We start from the raw sequence: 21,295 nt of genomic DNA, 5'->3' as shown, positions 1-21,295 counted from the left end.
AGTGGTGGTAGTCCGGTCTGGGGAGAAGAAACGGATGGTCGTGGATTATAGCCAGACCATAAACCGATTCACGCAGCTTGATGCGCACCCTCTTCCTCGCATCGCGGAAATGGTAAATCGGATCGCCCAATACCGAATATTTTCCATGGTCGACCTCAAATCTGCCTACCACCAGCTCCCCATCCGACCAAAAGACTGCCCCTATACTGCTTTCGAAGCAGCCGGCCGGCTCAGGGTCCCCTTCGGCGTCACAAATGGAGTCTCCGTCTTTCAAAGGGCGATGGATGAAATGGTGGACCAGTACGGATTGTGGGCTACATACCCGTACTTGGACAATGTCACCATCTGCGGCCGAGACCAGCAGGGCCATGACGCTAACCTCGAAAAGTTCCTCCAGACCGCCCAAGCCCTTAACCTGACCTATAATGAGGAAAAATGCGTTTTCCACACTACCCGGCTAGCCATCCTCGGCTATGTCGTGGAAAATGGGGTCCTAGGTCCCGACCCCGACTGCATGCGCCCCCTTAAGGAACTCCCCCTCCCACGCAGCCTCAAGGCCCTCAAACGGTGCTTGGGGCTCTTCTCCTACTATGCCCAGTGGGTCCCCAAGTATGCGGACAAAGCCCGCCCACTCATAAAGACTACCACTTTTCTCCTCTCGGCTGAGGCTCGATTGGCCTTCAACCGCATCAAGGCCGATATCGTCAAGGCCGCTATGCGCGCGGTGGACGAAACTATCCCCTTCCAGGTAGAGAGCGATGCATCAGACATCGCCGTGGCTGCTACCCTCAATCAAGGAGGCAGACCAGTAGCGTTCTTCTCCCGAACTCTCACCGCCTCCGAGGTTCGACACTCTGCAGTCGAGAAGGAGCACAAGCCATTGTGGAGGCTGTGCGGCACTGGAGGCACTTCCTAGCCGGTAGGAGGTTCACCCTCATCACCGACCAACAATCGGTCGCCTATATGTTCATTAACACGCAACAGGGCAAAATAAAAAACGATAACATTTTGAGGTGGAGGATCGAACTCTCCACTATTCGTACGATATCACGTATTGTCCAGGGGAGCTCAACGAGCCCCCAGATGCCCTGTCCCGCGGCACATGCGCCAACGTGCAGGATGACCGCCTGCAAGCCATCCACAATGACCTCTGCCACCCGGGGGTTACCCGGCCCGTCCATTTTATCAAATCCCGCAACCTACCTTACTCAACCAAGGAGGTCAAGACCATGATCAAGGCCTGCCAGATCTGTGCGGAGTCCAAACCGCACTTCTACCGGCCAGACAAGGTTCGGCTCGTGAAGGCATCAGGGCCCTTTGAGCGACTGAGTGTGGACTTCAAGGGGCACCTCCCGTCCACCAATCGTAATGCCTATTTCCTCACCGTTATCGATGAGCTCTCCCGCTTCCCATTCGGCATTCCCTGCCCCGACGTGACCTCAGCCACGGTGATTAAGGCACTGCACAGCATCTTCACTCTGTTCGGTTTCCCCGCTTATATCCCCAGCGACCGGGGTACATCGTTCACGAGCGATGAACTGCGTCAGTATATGCTCAGCAAAGGCATCGCCTCGAGCAGAGCGACCAGTTATAACCCGCGGGGAAACGGACAAGTGGAGAGGGAGAACGCGACAGTGTGGAAGCCTGTCCTTCTGGCCCTGCGGTCAAGAAGTCTCCCAACTACCGCTGGCAGGAGGTCCTGCCCGATGCCCTACACTCCATTAGGTCGCTCCTCTGCACGGCCACGAATGAGACCCCTCACAACCGATTGTTTGTCTTCCCCAGGAAGTCTACCTCCGGGGTCTCGCTTCCACCTTGGCTGACGGCTCCGGGACCTGTTCTTCTCCGGAGGCACGCGAGGAGCCATAAAACGGACGCCCTGGTCGAAAAGGTCTGATTACTCCACGCCAACCAATTTATGCCTACGTCGCGTACCCCGACGACAGGCAAGATACGGTTTCCCTCCGGGATCTGGCACCAGCTGGATTCCCCACTCCAGACACCCCTTCCCGTCCCCACTCCCCGTTGGTGAGCACCTACCGCACGCGCCCCCTAGGGCCCCCCATTTACACACCCCGCCGGTGCTGGCACCGCTATCCCCGGCCCCGCCTATTCGCCCTGCGCCCCGTTCCCCTGCCCCGACCCAGACCGAAGCTCCGATCGGCGTGCTCCCGGACGTACCCTCAACCAAGACATCAGTGTCCGCCGCACCACCGCCCGAACTGAGGAGGTCGATGAGGACGATCCGGCCACCGAGACGGATGGACTTATGATGGCCCTTCACCCCCGCCGGACTCTTTTTTAAACAGGGGGTGAATGTGATGAACGGTTACTGTAACACTGTACCCTTGTCATCATGTAAGGTGATGTGCCCTTTAAGACCGGGCTTGGAACCCTGGGGAACTCCGCCTCCGGCTCCGTCCATCTGGGAGCCGTATATAAGGGGCCGCCTTGTGGGCGGCGTAGCTGTTAGCACACATCTCAGCACCAGTCTAGTTCTTAGTTTATTAAAGCCTTCTTTACCGTTTACACTCTAAGCGTCTTTATTGAGGGTACCACACTGACCTTGGAAAGGGTCCAGTAGAGGTTAACAAGAATGATCCCTGGAATGAAGAGCTTGTCGTATGAGGAACGGTTGTGGACTCTGGGTCTGTACTCGTTGGAGTTTAGAAGGATGAAAGGGGATCTTATTGAAACTTGCAGGATACTGCGAGGCCTGGATAGAGTGGATGTGGAGAGGATGTTTCCACTTGTAGGAAAAACTAGAACAAGAGGACACAATCTCAGACTAAAGGGACGATCCTTTAAAACGGAGATGAGGAAGAATTTCTTCAGCCAGAGGGTGGTGAATCTGTGGAACTCTTTGCCGCAGAAGGCTGTGGAGGCCAAATCACTGAGCGTCTTTAAGACAGAGATAGTTGTGTTCTTGATTAATAAGGGGATCAGGGGTTAGGGGGAGAAGGCAGGCGATTAGGGACGAGAAAATATCAGCCATGATTGAATGGCGGAGCAGACTCGATGGGCCGAGTTGCCTAATTCTGCTCCTATGTCTTGTGGTCTTCTGGAGTGTGTCATGTACAGGGAGTCCCGGGAAATATGTCAGTATTTACAGAGGATCTCCGGAAGTGTGTCAGTATTTACTGGGGTCTCCCGGGGAATGTGTCAGTATTTACAGGGGGTCCCCGAGGAGTGTGTCAGTATTTAGAGAGGGTCCCGGGTAGTGTGTCAGTAATTACAGGGGGACCCCGGGGAGTGTGTCAGTATTTACAGGGGTCCCCGGGTAGTGTGTCAGTATTTACAGGGGGTCCCCTAGGAGTGTGTCAGTATTTACAGGGGGTCCCCGGGGAGTGTGTCAGTATTTACAGGGGGGGTCCCCGGGGAGTGTGTCAGTATTTACAGGGGGTCCCCAGGGAGTGTGTCAGTATTTACAGGGGGTCCCCGGGGAGTGTGTCAGTATTTACAGGGGGTCCCCGGGGAGTGTGTCACTATTTACAGGGGGTCCCCGGGGAGTGTGTCAGTATTTACAGGGGGGGTCCCCGGGGAGTGTGTCAGTATTTACAGGGGGTCCCCGAGGAGTGTGTCAATATTTACAGGGGTCCCCGGGTAGTGTGTCAGTATTTACAGGGGGTCCCCTAGGAGTGTGTCAGTATTTACAGGGGGTCCCCGGGGAGTGTGTCAGTATTTACAGGGGGGGTCCCCGGGGAGTGTGTCAGTATTTACAGGGGGTCCCCAGGGAGTGTGTCAGTATTTACAGGGGGTCCCCGGGGAGTGTGTCAGTATTTACAGGGGGTCCCCGGGGAGTGTGTCACTATTTACAGGGGGTCCCCGGGGAGTGTGTCAGTATTTACAGGGGGGGTCCCCGGGGAGTGTGTCAGTATTTACAGGGGGTCCCCGAGGAGTGTGTCAATATTTACAGGGGTCCCCGGGTAGTGTGTCAGTATTTACAGGGGGTCCCCGAGGAGTGTGTCAGTAATTACAGGGGTCACCGGGGTGTGTATCACTATTTACAGGGGGTCCCTGGGGAGTGTTTCAGTATTTACAGAGGGTCGCTGGAAGTGTTTCACTATTTGTAGGTGGTCTACAGGGGGTCTCCCGGGGAGTGTGTCAGTATTTACAGGGGGTCCCCGGGGAGTGTGTCAGTATTCACAGAGGGTCGCTGGAAATGTTTCACTATTTGCAGGTGGTCTACAGGGGGTCTCCCGGGGAGTGTGTAAGTATTTACAGGGGGTCCCTGGGGAGTGTTTCAGTATTTACAGAGGGTCGCTGGAAGTGTTTCACTATTTGTACGTGGTCTACAGGGGGTCCCCGGGGAGTGTGTCAGTATTTACTGGAGTCTCCCGGGGAGTGTGTCAGTATTTACAGGGGGTCCCCGGGGTGTGTGTCAGTATTTACAGGGGGTCCCCGGGGAGTGTGTCAGTATTTACAGGGGGTCCCCGGGGAGTGTGTCAGTATTTACAGAGTGTCCCCGGGTAGTGTGTCGGTATTTACTGGGGGCCTCCGAAGAGTGTGTCAATATTTAGAGAGGGTCTCGGGTAGTGTGTCAATATTTACAGGGGGTCCCCGGGTAGTGTGTCGGTATTTACAGGGGGTCCCCGGGGAGTGTGTCAGTATTTACAGGGGTCTCCGGGGAGTGTGTCAGTATTTACAGGGGTCTCCGGGGAGTGTGTCAGTATTTACAGGGGGTCCCCGGGGAGTGTGTCAGTATTTACAGGGGGTCCCCGGGGAGTGTGTCAGTATTTACAGGGGTCTCCGGGGAGTGTGTCGGTATTTACAGGGGGTCCCCGGGGTGTGTGTCAGTATTTACAGGGGGTCCCCGGGGAGTGTGTCAGTATTTACAGGGGGTCCCCGGGGAGTTTGTCAGTATTTACAGGGGGTCCCCGGGGAGTGTGTCAGTATTTACAGGGGGTCCCCGGGGAGTGTGTCAGTATTTACAGGGGGTCCCCGGGGAGTGTGTCAGTATTTACAGGGGGTCCCCGGGGAGTGTGTCAGTATTTACAGGGGGTCCCCGGGGAGTGTGTCAATATTTAAAGGGGTCTCCGGGTAGTGTGTCGGTATTTACAGGGGGTCTCCGGTGAGTATGTCAGTATTTAGAGAGGGGCTCGGGTAGTGTGTCAGTATTTACAGGGGGTCCCCGAGGAGTGTGTCAGTATTTACAGGGGGTCCCCGAGGAGCGTGTCTGTATTTACAGGGGGTCCCCGGGGAGTGTGTCAATATTTACAGGGGTCTCCGGGTAGTGTGTCAGTATTGACTGGGGGCCCCCGAAGAGTGTGTCAATATTTAGAGAGGGTCTCGGGTAGTGTGTCAATATTTACAGGGGTCCCCGGGGAGTGTGTCAATATTTACAGGGGTCCCCGGGTAGTGTGTTGGTATTTACAGGGGGTCTCCTGTGAGTGTGTCAGAATTTAGAGAGGGGCTCGGGTAGTGTGTCAGTATTTACTGGGGGTCCCCGAAGAGTGTGTCAATATTTACAGCGGTCCCCGGGTAGTGTGTCAGTATTTACAGGGGGTCCCCGAGGAGCGTGTCTGTATTTACAGGGGGTCCCCGGGGAGTGTGTCAGTATTTACAGGGGGTCCCCGGGGAGTGTGTCAGTATTTACAGGGGGTCCCCGGGTAGTTTGTCAGTAATTACAGAGGTCCCCGGGGTGTGTATCACTATTTACAGGGGGTCCCCGGGGAGTGTCAGTAATTAAAGGGGTCCCCGGGGTGTGTATCACTATTTACAGGGGACCCGGGGAGTGTGTCAGTATTTATAGGGGGTCCCCGGGGAGTGTGTCAGTATTTACAGGGGGTTCCAGGGGCTGTCAGTATTTACAGGGGGTCCCCGGGGAGTGTGTCAGTATTTACAGGGGGTCCCCGGGGAGTGTGTCAGTATTTACAGGGGGTCCCCAGGTAGTGTGTCAGTATTTAAAGGGGTTCCAGGGGCTGTCAGTATTTACAGGGGGTCCCCGGGGAAGTGTGTCAGTAATTACAGGGGTCCCCGGGTAGTGTGTCAGTATTTACAGGGCGTCCCCGGGGAGTGTGTCAGTATTTACAGGGGGTCCCCGGGGTGTGTATCACTATTTACAGAGGGTCGCTGGGGAGTGTGTCAGTAATTACAGGTGTCCCCGGGTAGTGTGTCTGTATTTAAAGGGGTTCCAGGGGCTGTGTGAGTATTTACACGGGTCCCCGAGGAGTGTGTCAGTAATTACAGGGGTCCCCGGGTAGTGTGTCAGTATTTACAGGGGTCCACAGGTAGTGTGTCAGTATTTACAGGGGTCCCCAGGTAGTGTGTCAGTATTTAAAGGGGTTCCAGGGGCTGTCAGTATTTACAGGGGGTCCCCGGGGAATGTGTCAGTATTTACAGGGGGTCCCGGGGAGTGTGTCAGTATTTACAGGGGACCCGGGGAGTGTGTCAGGATTTATAGGGGTTCTTTGGGGAGTGCGTGAGTATTTACAGGTGGTCTCCAGGGAACGTGTCTATTTTACCGGGGGTTCCCAGAGAGCATGTCAATATTTATGTTAGTCATTGGGGAATGTGTCAGGTACTACTGACGGTCCCTTGAGAGTGTGTCAGTATTTACATGGGCTCTCTGGGAGCTGTGTCAGTATTTACAGGAGGTTCCCGGGGTGTGTGTCAGTATTTACAGTGGATTCCTGGGGAGTGTGTCAGTATTTCCAGGGGGTCCCCGGGGAGTGTGTCAGTATTTACAGGGGGTCCCCAGGGAGTGTGTCTGTATTTACAGGGGGTCCCCGGGGAGTGTGTCAGTATTTACAGAGGGTCGCTGGAAGTGTTTCATATTTGTAGGTGGTCTACAGGGGGGCCCGGGGAGTGTGTCAGTATTTATAGGGGGTCCCCGGGAGAGTGTGTCAGTAATTACAGGGGTCCCCGGGTAGTGTGTCAGTATTTACAGGGCATCCCCGGGTAGTGTGTCAGTAATTACAGAGGTCCCCGGGGTGTGTCTCACTATTTACAGGGGGTCCCTGGGGAGTGTTTCGGTATTTACAGAGGGTCACTGGAAGTGTTTCATATTTGTAGGTGGTTTACAGGGGGTCTCCCGGGGAGTGTGTCAGTATTTACAGGTTGTCCCCGGGGAGTGTGTCAGTAGTTACAGGGGTCCCCAGGTAGTGTGTCAGTATTTAAAGGGGTTCCAGGGGCTGTCAGTATTTACAGGGAGTCCCCAGAGAGTGTGTCAGTATTTACAGGGGTTCCCCGGGGAGTGTGTCAGTATTTACAGAGTGTCCCCAGGGAGTGTGTTTGTATTTACAGCGGGTCCCCGGGGAGTGTGTCAGTATTTACAGCGGGTCCCCGGGGAGTGTGTCAGTATTTACAGGGGGTCCCCGGGGAGTGTGTCAGTATTTACAGGGGGTCCCCGGGGAGTGTGTCAGTATTTACAGGGGGTCCCCGGGGAGTGCGTCAGTATTTACAGGGGGTCCCCGGGGAGTTTGTCAGTATTTACAGGGGGTCCCCGGGGAGTGTGTCAGTATTTACAGGGGGTCCCCGGGAAGTGTGTCAGTATTTACAGAGTGTCCCTGGGTAGTGTGTTGGTATTTACAGATTGTCCCTGGGGAGTGTATCAATATTTACAGGGGGCCACCGGGGAGTGTGTCAGTATTTACAGGGGGTCCCCGGGGAGTGTATCAATATTTACAGGGGGCCACCGGGGAGTGTGTCAGTATTTACAGGGGGTCCCCGGGGAGTGTGTCAGTATTTACATGGGCTCTCTGGGAGCTGTGTCAGTATTTACAGGAGGTTCCCGGGGTGTGTGTCAGTATTTACAGTGGGTTCCTGGGGAGTGTGTCAGTATTTACAGAGAGTCCCCGGGGGTGTGTGTCAGTATTTACAGGGGGTCCCCGGGGGACTGTGTCAGTATTTACAGGGAGTCCCCAGGGAGTGTGTCAGTATTTACAAGGGTTCCCCGGGGAGTGTGTCAGTATTTACAGAGTGTCCCCAGGGAGTGTGTCTGTATTTACAGGGGGTCCCCGGGGGGCGTGTCTGTATTTACAGGGGGTACCCGGGGAGTGTGTCAGTATTTACAGGGGGTCCCGGGGGAGTGCGTCAGTATTTACAGGGGGTCCCCGGAGAGTGTGTTGGTATTTACAGATTGTCCCCGGGGAGTGTGTCAGTATTTACAGGGGGTCCCCAGGGAGTGTGTTGGTATTTACAGGGGGCCACCGGGGAGTGTATCAGTATTTACAGTGGGTCCCCGGGGAGTGTGGCAGTATTTACAAGGTGTCCCCGGGGTGTGTGTCAGTATTTACAGGAGGACCCCGGGGTGTGTGTCAGTATTTACAGGGGGTCCCCGGGGAGTGTGTCTGTATTTACAGGGGGTCCCGGGGGAGTGCGTCAGTATTTACAGGGGGTCCCTGGGGAGTGTGTTGGTATTTACAGATTGTCCCCGGGGAGTGTGTAAGTATTTACAGGGGGTCCCCAGGGAGTGTGTCAGTATTTACAGGGGGTCCCCGGGGTGTGTGTCAGTATTTACAGGGGGTCCCCGGGGAGTGTGTCACTATTTACAGAGTGTCCCCAGGGAGTGTGTCAGTATTTACAGGAGGACCCCGGGGGTGTGTGTCAGTATTTACAGGGGACCCGGAGAGTGTGTCAGTATTTACAGGGGGTCCCCGGGGTGTGTGTCAGTATTTACAGAGTGTCCCCAGGGAGTGTGTCAGTATTTACAGGGGGTCCCCGGGGAGTGTGTCAGTATTTACATGGGGTCCCCGGGGAGTGTGTTGGTATTTACAGAGTGACCCCGGGGAGTGTGTCAGTATTTACAGGGGGTCCCCGGGGTGTGTGTCAGCATTTATAAGGGGTCTCCGGGGTGTGTGTCAGTATTTACAGGGGGTCCCCGGGAGTGTGTCAGTATTTACAGAGTGTCCCCAGGGATTGCGTTGGTATTTACAGAGTGTCCCCAGGGAGTGTGTTGGTATTTACAGGAGGTCCCCGGGGAGTGTGTCAGTATTTACCGAGTGTCCCCATGGAGTGTGTTGGTATTTACAGGGGGTCCCCGGGGAGTTTGTCAGTATTTACAGGGGGTCCCCGGGGAGTGTGTCAGTATTTACATGGGCTCTCTGGGAGCTGTGTCAGTATTTACAGGAGGTTCCCGGATGTGTGTCAGTATTTACAGGAGGTTCCCGGGGTGTGTGTCAGTATTTACAGTGGGTTCCTGGGGAGTGTGTCAGTATTTACAGAGATTCCCCGGGGGTGTGTGTCAGTATTTACAGGGGGTCCCCGGGGGACTGTGTCAGTATTTACAGGGAGTCCCCAGGGAGTGTGTCAGTATTTACAGAGTGTACCCAGGGAGTGTGTCTGTATTTACAGGGGGTCCCTGGGGGGCGTGTCTGTATTTACAGGGGGTACCCGGGGAGTGTGTCAGTATTTACAGAGTGTACCCAGGGAGTGTGTCTGTATTTGCAGGGGGTCCCCGGGGGGCGTGTCTGTATTTACAGGGGGTACCCGGGGAGTGTGTCAGTATTTACAGGGGGTCCCCGGGGAGTGTGTCAGTATTTACAGGGGGTCCCGGGGGAGTGCGTCAGTATTTACAGGGGGCCACCGGGGAGTGTGTCAGTATTTACAGGGGGTCCCCGGGGAGTGTGGCAGTATTTACAAGGGGTCCCCGGGGTGTGTTTCAGTATTTACAGGAGGACCCCGGGGTGTGTGTCAGTATTTACAGGGGACCCGGGGAGTGTGTCAGTATTTACAGGGGGTCCCCGGGGAGTGTGTCTGTATTTACAGGGGGTCCCGGGGGAGTGCGTCAGTATTTACAGGGGGTCCCCGGGGAGTGTGTTGGTATTTACAGATTGTCCCCGCGGAGTGTGTCAGTATTCACAGGGGGTCCCCAGGGAGTGTGTCAGTATTTACTGGGGGTCCCCGGGGTGTGTGTCAGTATTTACAGGGGGTCCCCGGGGAGTGTGTCACTATTTACAGAGTGTCCCCAGGGAGTGTGTCAGTATTTACAGGAGGACCCCGGGGTGTGTGTCAGTATTCACAGGGGACCCGGGGAGTGTGTCAGTATTTACAGGGGGTCCCCGGGGTGTGTGTCAGTATTTACAGAGTGTCCCCAGGGAGTGTGTCAGTATTTACAGGGGGTCCCCGGGGAGTGTGTCAGTATTTACATGGGGTCCCCGGGGAGTGTGTCAGTATTTACAGGGGGTCCCCGGGGAGTGTGTCAGTATTTACAGAGTGTCCCCAGGGAGTGTGTTGGTGTTTACAGAGTGACCCCGGGGAGTGTGTCAGTATTTACAGGGGGTCCCCGGGGTGTGTGTCAGCATTTACAAGGGGTCTCCGGGGTGTGTGTCAGTATTTACAGGGGGTCCCCGGGAGTGTGTCAGTATTTACAGAGTGTCCCCAGGGTGTGCGTTGGTATTTACAGAGTGTCCCCAGGGAGTGTGTTGGTATTTACAGGAGGTCCCCGGGGAGTGTGTCAGTATTTACCGAGTGTCCCCATGGCGTGTGTTGGTATTTACAGGAGGTCCCCGGGGAGTGTGTCAGTATTTACAGGGGGTCCCCGGGGATGGTGTCACTATTTACAGAGTGTCCCCAGGGAGTGTGTCAGTATTTACAGGAGGTCCCCGGGGTGTGTCTCAGTATTTACAGGGGGTCCCCGGGGTGTGTGTCAGTATTTACAGTGGGTTCCTGGGGAGTGTGTCAGTATTTACAGAGAGTCCCCGGGGGTGTATGTCAGTATTTACAGGGGGTCCCCGGGGAGTGTGTCAGTATTTACATGGGCTCTCTGGGAGCTGTGTCAGTATTTACAGGAGGTTCCCGGGGTGTGTGTCAGTATTTACAGGAGGTTCCCGGGGTGTGTCTCAGTATTTACAGGAGGTTCCCGGGGTGTGTGTCAGTATTTACAGTGGGTTCCTGGGGAGTGTGTCAGTATTTACAGAGAGTCCCCGGGGGTGTGTGTCAGTATTTACAGGGGGTCCCCGGGGGACTGTGTCAGTATTTACAGGGAGTCCCCAGGGAGTGTGTCAGTATTTACAAGGGTTCCCCGGGGAGTGTGTCAGTATTTACAGAGTGTACCCAGGGAGTGTGTCAGTATTTACAGGGGGTCCCAGGAGAGTGTGTCAGTATTTACAGGGGGTCCCCGGGGAGTGTGTCTGTATTTACAGGGGGTCCCGGGGGAGTGCGTCAGTATTTACAGGGGGTCCCCGGGGAGTGTGTTGGTATTTACAGATTGTCCCCGGGGAGTGTGTCAGTATTTACAGGGGGTCCCCAGGGAGTGTGTTGGTATTTACAGGGGGCCACCGGGGAGTGTGTCAGTATTTACAGGGTGTCCCCGGGGAGTGTGGCAGTATTTACAAGGGGTCCCCGGGGTGTGTGTCAGTATTTACAGGAGGACGCCGGGGTGTGTGTCAGTATTTACAGGGGACCCGGGGAGTGTGTCAGTATTTACAGGGGGTCCCCGGGGAGTGTGTCTGTATTTACAGGGGGTCCCGGGGGAGTGCGTCAGTATTTACAGGGGGTCCCCGGGGAGTGTGTTGGTATTTACAGATTGTCCCCGCGGAGTGTGTCAGTATTTACAGGGGTTCCCCAGGGAGTGTGTCAGTATTTACAGGGGGTCCCCGGGGTGTGTGTCAGTATTTACAGGGGGTCCCGGGGGAGTGTGTCACTATTTACAGAGTGTCCCCAGGGAGTGTGTCAGTATTTACAGGAGGACCCCGGGGTGTGTGTCAGTATTTACAGGGGACCCGGGGAGTGTGTCAGTATTTACAGGGGGTCCCCCGGGTGTGTGTCAGTATTTACAGAGTGTCCCCAGGGAGTGTGTCAGTATTTACAGGGGGTCCCCGGGGAGCGTGTCAGTATTTACATGGGGTCCCCGGGGAGTGTGTCAGTATTTACAGGGGGTCCCCGGGGAGTGTGTCAGTATTTACAGAGTGTCCCCAGGGAGTGTGTTGGTATTTACAGAGTGACCCCGGGGAGTGTGTCAGTATTTACAGGGGGTCCCCGGGGTGTGTGTCAGCATTTACAAGGGGTCTCCGGGGTGTGTGTCAGTATTTACAGGGGGTCCCCGGGGTATGTGTCAGTATTTACAGGGGGTCCCCGGGGTATGTGTCAGTATTTACAGGGGGTCCCCGGGGTGTGTGTCAGTATTTACAGGGGGTCCCCGGGGTATGTGTCAGTATTTACAGGGGGTCCCCGGGGAGTGTGTGAGTATTTACAGATTGTCCCCGGGGTTTGTGTTGGTATTTACAGAGTGACCCCGGGGAGTGTGTCAGTATTTACAGCGGGTCCCCGTGGAGTGTGTCAGTATTTACAGGGGGTCCCTGGGGTGTGTGTCAGTATTTACAGGGGATCCCCGGGGAGTGTGTTGTTATTTACAGAGGGGTCCCAGGGAGCATGTCACTATTTAGAGGGGACCGTGTGAATGTGTCAGTTGCTACAAAGTGTCTCTGTGAAGTGTGCCAGTATTTACATTGGATCCCCAGGGAGTATGTCAGTAGGTATGGGGCTTGCCCGGAGAGTGGGTCCTTATTTACGTGGGATCTCCTTGTGTGCATAAATGTTTGCAGGGTATTCCAGGGAATATGTCAGTATTGACAATGCACATCCAGAAGTGCGGGTAAATTTCCTGAGTTCCACACCACACACACACACACACACACTCACAGACACACACACACTCGCAGACACACACACCGCACACACTCACACAGACACACACATCTTGTCTGGTCTGAATTAACAGAATGTTCAGTAAAGAATTATTTTTCCTTAAATAGAACCGCATGTATTTAATGACAAGTTGTACATAGCACATATTACAGAGCGAGAGAGAGACTGCAGGGAATTAAAGGAATTGATCTGGGATTAAGATGCAATTGGGGGATTGCCAAAGATGGGATACAGATTTCTGTTTGTAACTCTGGTAAAACAGAACAGCCTTAGAAATTCAGTCTTTTCAAAGGAAAATCTGTTTCGAACATGCCTTGTTTACCAGAAAAGCAATTCCTTCAGCAAAGCCACACTCTACCCTCCGTCTGGCCCTCCCCGCATGTGCGCACACAGACACAAAGACAGGACACACGCAAACACGTGAAGCACACACAAGTCGACAATGCACGCACCAAAGCCAGAGCTTTACGTGTAGAGTTCAGGCGCGGCTGACCCGGACGGCCGTAAAACGGAGTGAGAAGATATCGGGCCTGCATCCTGACCCCGTCGCACACTCGGGCGATGTTTCGGTTGGAAGAGGTGCAAGGAAGTCGGAAATTAATAAAACTGCAATTGACTGGGATTTTACGTTACCCGTCTGACTTTACGACGAGCGGGCCAATTCGCCGGGCGGCCTTTACGTTTTAGCTACAACCTCCATCCAGGGTCAAAGGTCAGGGCTCAAAGAAAATGAACAAATGTGTCTGGGGATGGAGGCCTGTGAATGATTGGGATACCCGGACACACCTGGCACAGTACTCGCACTGATATTATTTTCACAGGTCCGCGGCTCCCTGTCGACCTCCCTCCCTGGCAGCGGTCAGCCTTTAACGGAGCGTGTTTGAAGCTGGCGGGCTGTTAATTGACCAGCCAGTGTCATAGTGCACTCTGGGTTGGCCATGGCTGGGAACGCGTTTGGCACCTCTTCCCGGTCTGCTGAGTGTGGTGAATGTATTACGGCAACCATTCACCACTGTATTACATTGCATTACATTGTACTATGTTGATGCCCTTGTGGGCTCCACCTATGGACCTTTGTATTACATGACATTACATTGTATCATGTTGGTGCCCTTGTGGGATCTGCCCCTGGCTCCGCCCCCTCGGGGGAGGTATATAGGTCTGCTGCCTGCAGGTGGCACTCAATACAGAGCAGTCGCAGGCAGGCACAGTTCTAGCTGATTAAAACCACTGTTCACGTCAACTCTCTGTCTCGTGTGAATTGATGGTCGCATCACTGAGTGCGCACAGACGACGGGCAAAAAAATCAGGCCACGATGTGCAAATGCATCTTAACGCGTATGCTTGCGCGCACCAAAACAGAAATGCACAGTGCCTACACAAGTACATGATGCACACGTGTACACATTCACATACATGCAGACATATGTGATGCAGAAAGACAGTGCACACGCACACAGAGTCACACGCATGCAGACATATTTGACTCAGAAACACATGATGCACAGAAACACACGCACAAATGGCGCACGCATGTGCGTGCATGACGCACGCACGCACACAAAATAAATGCAAATGTTTTGGACCGCTCCTCCAATGAGTGTGTTTCCAACATCGTTCTCAATTCCTGTCCTGGCCTTATCCCAGTGTGAAATATCTCACAGCTCTCTCTGCCTTTGAGATCACCGGTTAATGTTTAAACTGCTCAGACAGCAGGAAGTCGAAGTTTGCAGGAGGTCCAGTTTCTCTGAAGGTTCCTGTGCGTCACATACCATTGGAACATATCCCCCCACCCCACCCTACCCCACCACCAGCAGCTTTATTAAAAAACCCACACCTCCTTTTCCCACGCCAGTCCGAGCGTCTACAATTCTTTACCCATCGCCACAGTTATGTCAGTGCAACATGTTTTTTTGTTGTCAGAGGCTTTCCTCTGGGAGCTCTTCCTATGGACCTCTCCATCTCTCCCATGTCATTAGGATGCAACACCGTAGGTTGTATAGGTGTGGGGGGCTCTTTCCTTGGGTTTAACCCCCCCCACCCACTTTGCCTCACAGGAATCTCCGTCAAGTAGCTGAACGGTGGGTTTGTGGAGACTGACGTTTCAGTCCGGATTGTCAAACCCTCCAGGGCTGAGCTGGAACCTTCCGGAATTGGAGATTCATTTCCGCGACACCACCCTGAGTCAAAATCCGGGAGCAAGAGTGGGATCATCGGGGGTGTAAATAAAATTGTGGTTTTGTTTGACTTCCTTCAAAGAAGTTTGCTGATTAATTATAAAGAATGTTGGAGTTGGGGACGGGTGAGGACAGATATCTGTTGGACAGGCAGTCAAGAGTCACTCAACCAGGTAAGGAAAGAGCCTATTCGCTTCCCAGGTGGGCAGCACTGTAGCACAGTGGTTAGCACAGTTGCTTCACAGCTCCAGGATCCCAGGTTCGATTCCCACCTTGGGTGTGCGGAACTTGCACGTTCTCCCCGTGTCTGCGTGGGTTTCCTCCGGGTGCTCCGGTTTCATCCCACAGTCCAGAGATGTTGCAGGTTTAGTTGGATTGACCATGATAAATTGTCCCTTAGTGTCCAAAAAAGTTTGGGTGGGGTTACTGGGTTACGGAGGTAGGGTGGAGGTGTGGGCTTAAGTGTGGTGCTCTTTCCAAGGGCCGGTGCAGACTCGATGGGCCGAATGGCCTCCTTCTGCACTGTAAATTCTATGATTCTATGGTGGTCGGGAGTTGCAAATGCGGAGGTGTCAGAGGACGAGTGGGCGGGGGCTGCTCGGAGGTGACGGGATCTGGGGGGTGGGAGGGCTGTGTGTCAGAACGGCATCCAGGAATGCATCTGGCTAGACCTGACCATCACACCTCTACCCGCACCCCCCCCCCCATTCCCTCTCCACACCCGTCCCTGCCCTCAGGCACTCGTCGCCATCCCCCTTTGCCACCCACCACCCGGTCACAAGCACAGGCTCAACTGGTTGCGGACAGTGCACTTCTTGCACTGCACCACGCAGCACCAGTGGAAGCGGCACAGGCAGTTCTCCTCGACCACCACCGTTTGGTCCCTGAAGCCCCTGCCGCAGCAGAGCAGGTCGCAGCCGCTCACGTCCAGCGCCGTGCTGTTGCAGGTCCTGCCCCGGGTGCCCGGCGACCCTGTCTTGCGGTTGGGCTGGCAAAAGTCGGGGGAGTTGGCCGAGTAGACCAGGTCGTGCCTGTCGGGGGGCTTGATGTTCTGGCCCACCGGGATGAGGGTCTTCCCGTCGTTGCCCCCCATCACCTTGAAGGCGCCGTTAAAGCGATCCAAGAGGCGGGCGCCCACTTCCCGCAGGTTGGGCATTTTCTTCCAGCACGTCCTGAGGGTGCAGGACCCTGACAGGCCATGGCATTTGCATTCCGTCCTCAGGTAACTTTTCACAGCCTGCAGTTTGAGACAGAAAGAGAAAAAATCACAGATAGATTGGCAAGATAAAACTCACTGAAGAATTCATTCTAATAGCTACAGGGAAAGGATTGTCCGGCTGTTACAGCGGCAAACCTCACCTCAACTTACATACCTACTGTAATGAAGTCATGATTAATGCTGCTGCCTGAAAGGTTTTAACGAACTTTAATTAAGGTGAGTTTGCAGACTAAAAGCGAAGGGATCCCAACAGGAACATGTGGACTTTTGATCCCTTCACCCAATTACTCAAGGCTCAAATGGAGATTGAAATCTTTGCCTGGGTCACGAGCTTTAAAGATGCAACTCCCCCACCCCGAGGTTTTCTTTATCCTTTCATGAGATATGGGTGTCGCTGGCAAGGCCGGGATTTCTTGCCCGTCCCCTGTCGCCCTTCAATTGAGTGGCTTTTAATGGACCATTTCAGAGGGCATTGCTGTGGGTCCGGAGTCACATGTGGTCCAGACCAGGTAAGGGCGGCAGATTGCCTTCCCTGAGGGGGCATTAGTGGACCAGATGGGTTTTTACGACAATCGACAATGGGTTGATGACCATCATTACTGAGATTAGCTTTCAATCCCAGCTTTATTCGTTGAATTTAAATTCTATTAGCTGCTGTCACGGGTTTTAAGCCCTTGCCCCTAGCGCATTATCCTGGGCCTCTGGGTTACTCATTCAATGCTCAAGGTAGACAAGTCTCCTGGCCCTGATGGGATGCATCCCAGAGTGCTAAAAGAGATGGCTCGGGAAATTGCAAATGCACTAGTGATAATTTACTAAAATTCACTAGACTCTGGGGTGGTCCCGGAGGATTGGAAATTAGCAAACGTGACACCACTGTTTAAAAAAGGAGGTAGGCAGAAAGCGGGTAATTATAGGCCAGTGAGCTTAACTTCGGTAGTAGGGAAGATGCTGGAATCTATCATCAAGGAATAAATAGCGAGGCATCTGGATGGAAATTGACCCATTGGGCAGACACAGCATAGGTTCATAAAGGGCAGGTTGTGCCTAACTAATTTAGTGGAATTCTTTGAGGACATTACCAGTGCGGTAGATAACGGGGAGCCAATGGATGTGGTATATCTGGATTTCCAGAAAGCCTTTGACAAGGTGCCACACAAAAGGTTGCTGCGTAAGATAAAGATCCATGGCATAAAGGGCAAAATAGTAGCATGGAGAGAGGATTGGTTAATTAATAGATTAACTTGAAGGTGTACCTGATTAAGAGACCCTAGCTGTAAAAGTGAAGACAAGCATCCAGCAGAGGGCAGTAGAGCGGAGCTGCTGATTGGCTGTCACGGGGGAAATTTGCATACGTGCATTGTGGTCATCCTAACTTGAATGTGTACCTGAGCAAGAGACCCTAGCTGTTCAAGTGAAGACAAGCATCCAGCAGAGGGCAGTACAGCGGAGCTGCTGATTGGTTGTCGCGGTGGAAATTTGCATACGTGCATTGTGGTCATTCTAACTTGAAGGTGTACCTGAGCAAGAGACCATAGCTGTTCAAGTGAAGACAAGCATCCAGCAGAGGGCAGTAGAGCAGAGCTGCTGTTTGGCTGTCGCGGGGGAAATTTGCATACGTGCATTGTGGTCATCCTAACTTGAAGGTGTACCTGAGCAAGAGACATTAGCTGTTCAAGTGAAGACAAGCATCCAGCAGAGGGCAGTAGAGTGGAGCTGCTGATTGGCTGTCACGGGGAAATTTGCATACATGCATTGGGGTCATCCTAACTTGAAGGTGTACCTGAGCAAGAGACCCTAGCTGTTCAAGTGAATGGTAGCCATGATGTGGAGATGCCGGCGTTGGATTGGGGTGAGCACAGTAAGAAGTCTTACAACACCAGGTTACAGTCCAACAGGTTTGTTTCGCTGTCACTAGCTTTTGGAGTGCTGCTCCTTCCTCAGGTCTCAGATGTAGAGGAAAGGATTGCAAAGATGATTCTGGATAGGAGTGAAAGCAACAGGGTAGTTGTTATGGGGGACTTTAACTTTCCAAATATTGACTGGAAACGCTATAGTTCGAGTACTTTAGACGGGTCCGTGTTTGTCCAATGTGTGCAGGAGGGTTTCCTGACACAATATGTAGATAGGCCAATGAGAGATGACGCCATATTGGATTTGGTACTGGGTAATGAACCAGGACAGGTGTTAGATTTGGAGGTAGGTGAGCACTTTGGTGATAGTGACAACTATTCGATTACGTTTACTTTAGTGATGGAAAGGGATGGGTATATACCGCAGGGCAAGAGTTATATCTGAGTGAAATGCAATTATGATGCGATGAGGCAAGACTTAGGATGCATCGGATGGAGAGGAAAACTGCAGGGGATGGGCACAATGGAAATGTGGAGCTTGTTCAAGGAACAGCTACTGCGTGTCCTTGATAAGTATGTACCTGTCAGGCAGGGAGAAAGTGGTCGAGCGAGGGAACCGTGGTTTACTAAAGCAGGCGAAACACTTGTCAAGAGGAAGAAGGAGGCTAATGTAAAGATGAGACATGAAGGCTGGCACAAATCATGGCCATCTCAGATGGCCACCTGCAAAGGACCATGGGAATTATGGCCAACCCAGGACTCAGACACACTCAGAGCTTGTGTGTGTATTTGCAACCCAGATAGCTAGACGCGATCGAAACCCCCACTCGTTTGCATTCTAATGGCCCATTTCCCCAGAACAAAAGGACTGTACTCAGGTAACCGATACAGATACAGACTAATCGGCGCCACTCCCTTTACTCAGGGAGCCCAAACAGCCACGGTCAATGACCGCTAAGGACACTCCCAGCCATCAAGGCACCCGCCCCTTTATTGGCCAAAATCAAAGGCAGTGATCGAAGCCTGTCGAATTATTGGGTCCAAGTTAAGGACCGCCCCAAAGAGCGTGAAATCCCAGAGGGATAAGAGACACAGCCATGTGCTAGGTCTCTCTTGGATCCAGCCTATGCCAACCCAAGTGCAGCATAATGACCAGACAGACTAGTTCAAGACCAACGATCGCTGCCAGACGGATGAGCCCAGCAGAAACAGAGCCACTTCTTCCACCCAGCCACGCAAGATCCGGACAAAGGCCTTATCCATCTGCACAGAGCCGGTTGCCCTGAAGTTAAGTATAGATTATTGTAGTTGTTAGGTGTAGTTTAATTTGTAGTGTTTTGTGTTGCATGTCAAAGTAATCCTTGTGTGTAAATAAACCATCTTTGAACTTGAACTGACTAACTGGTTGTGTGGTCCTTTGATCGATATCAGATAAAGCCTTGTGGTGGTATCATTTGATACCTGGCGACTCTAAAGAGCATCATTATTAATTGGTAACATTATTGGTGCCGATTGGCAACATTATTGGCGACTCTGGTGGGACTCGATTTGGAAGTGATTTTTTCACTCCGAGAGAACCCACAAAACTTTGAAATCCAATTGCGAGAAAAAAGTGAAAGAACCACAAGTGTAAGGCCCGTATCGATCAAATCACCAAGATTCGGAAGTGTGTATTAACTTGCATGCATACGAACAGGGATATAAGGTAAACTCGTTAGATTTTGCGTAAAATTATCGGGAGTATTGTGAACCGGAAAATAGCCTAGGCCATACCCGCTGTTCGAATCACCGCCTTATTCCCCCTGTCCAAAATTAACGGTAGGAAAACAGAGATTAACGGTAGGAAAACAGAGATTAACGGTAGGAAAAATGAGATATTAGTAGCAATGGCCACAAAAGCGATGGAACGTTTAATGAACCCGCAGGAACCCGAGGTCACAGCGACCAACAGAGCAGAGCAGTGCCCCATATGCGAAGAAGAGTTGAGGAAGTATTTTAAGGGGAAAGGATGGCCCCTTTGGTCCGAGTTTTGTTCAAATGAAGAGTCGGGTCCAGGAAGCATAGGACAAACCTGGTGGGACAACCTAACCGAGGTACATAAGAAAACGCAGGGGAAGTTCGAAAGCCGATGGCAATAGTGTCCTGTTTGGCACAGTCAGAGGCACAGGGGAGGTCATGAGGACACTCTGCAGACAGCTAGATGAGAAAGAGAAGAATGAGAGAAACTACAGTGAATGTGAAAAGATTAATGAGCAACTCCGGGAACAGTTGGCAGCTAAAGATAAAGAGATGGCTGATGCCAAACGGGCACACCAATCTTGTTTAGTTCACCTTAGCAGCTTTCAGACCCAGTACGATAAAGCCGACCAAGATACACAGCGCGCAGTTTTGGTACGAGAAGAGACAGAACAGTAGGTAGCACAGTTAACAAGACAATGCGCGGATTTAAAGGCAGCTTTACGAGCGCTCCATAGCTCCACTACAGAACAAAGACAGAGCACAGTAGATCACGCGAAATGTATCAACAAATAGAGAGGTTGCAGTCACTGCTGTCAGTGCAAAACGGATTCAGAGATACCTTTGAAATGAAATGAAATGAAAATCACTTATTGTCACAAGTAGGCTTCAAATGAAGTTACTGTGAAAAGCCCCTAGTCGCCACATTCCGGCGCCTGTTCGGGGAGGCTGGTACGGGACAAAATTTAGATGAGGAAGGTGCCCCCAATTGGCAAGAACTAAATGAAACCGCCCAGAGATATGTGGAGGATACAGAAAATCACAATAGAGCCCCCCAGGCCCCGAAAAGGAAAGCACCCACACCATCGACTGCACAGGCAGCACACACCCCCATGAATCCGGTCACCACACAGCGCACGTCATCGGATCGGGAGGAGCCCGATTGCGTTTACACCACCCCATTATCCATCACCCAATTGAGAGATGCCCGCGCTAAGATTGATCCATTCGAACCCACCGCAGACCCACATAATGTTTTTGAGAGAGTACGACAGCAAACGGTTATGCCCGGTCTAGACGAAAGGGAGGAACTTAAACTTATAGTAATGAGCCTTGACCAGCCCGTCAGCTCAGCTTTACCAAAACCCCAGAATGTAGGAGGAGGAACCCTACAGGAGATGAAAACGGCCATTTTAGATGCGATCGGGTACAACAAGGGAGACCCAGTAGAATGTTTAAACCGTTGTAGGCAAAAGAAGGGAGAGCATCCGACCGCATCTGCAGGTCGCCTCTGGATCCATTTTACAGCAGTATTTGGGGATTTGAACCGCGCACACTTAGATAACAACGACACAACTAAATGGTCCCGCAGTTTAGTCTCCCACGCCACAGAAGCAGGTCAAAAGGCTTGTGTGAATTACGACCCTGCAGATGCCACACACAATGAAGTTTGGGTATTAAAGCGACTCTAGAGCTTGGGAACAATCCCTACACAGGAAGGC

At 52.7% G+C, this 21,295-nt stretch overlaps 1 protein-coding gene across 1 annotated transcript in view; it reads right to left on the bottom strand.

Annotated features, from left to right (window-relative positions):
• Window positions 1–15,513: 15,513 nt before the first annotated feature.
• Window positions 15,514–21,295, bottom strand: part of LOC140386825 (protein Wnt-6-like) — a 182,936-nt gene continuing 177,154 nt past the window's right edge. Inside the window, exon 4 of the mRNA XM_072469556.1 lies at window positions 15,514–16,002. Within this exon, the coding sequence (XP_072325657.1) occupies window positions 15,541–16,002 (462 nt within the window). The 3' untranslated portion in view covers window positions 15,514–15,540. The remainder of the gene's footprint in view (window positions 16,003–21,295) is intronic.

Source organism: Scyliorhinus torazame, chromosome 2 (assembly GCF_047496885.1).
Source record: "Scyliorhinus torazame isolate Kashiwa2021f chromosome 2, sScyTor2.1, whole genome shotgun sequence".
Lineage (NCBI taxonomy): Eukaryota > Metazoa > Chordata > Chondrichthyes > Carcharhiniformes > Scyliorhinidae > Scyliorhinus > Scyliorhinus torazame.
The sequence above is the reverse complement of the archived record's forward strand: the minus strand, read 5'-3'. Positions and strand labels throughout refer to the sequence as shown.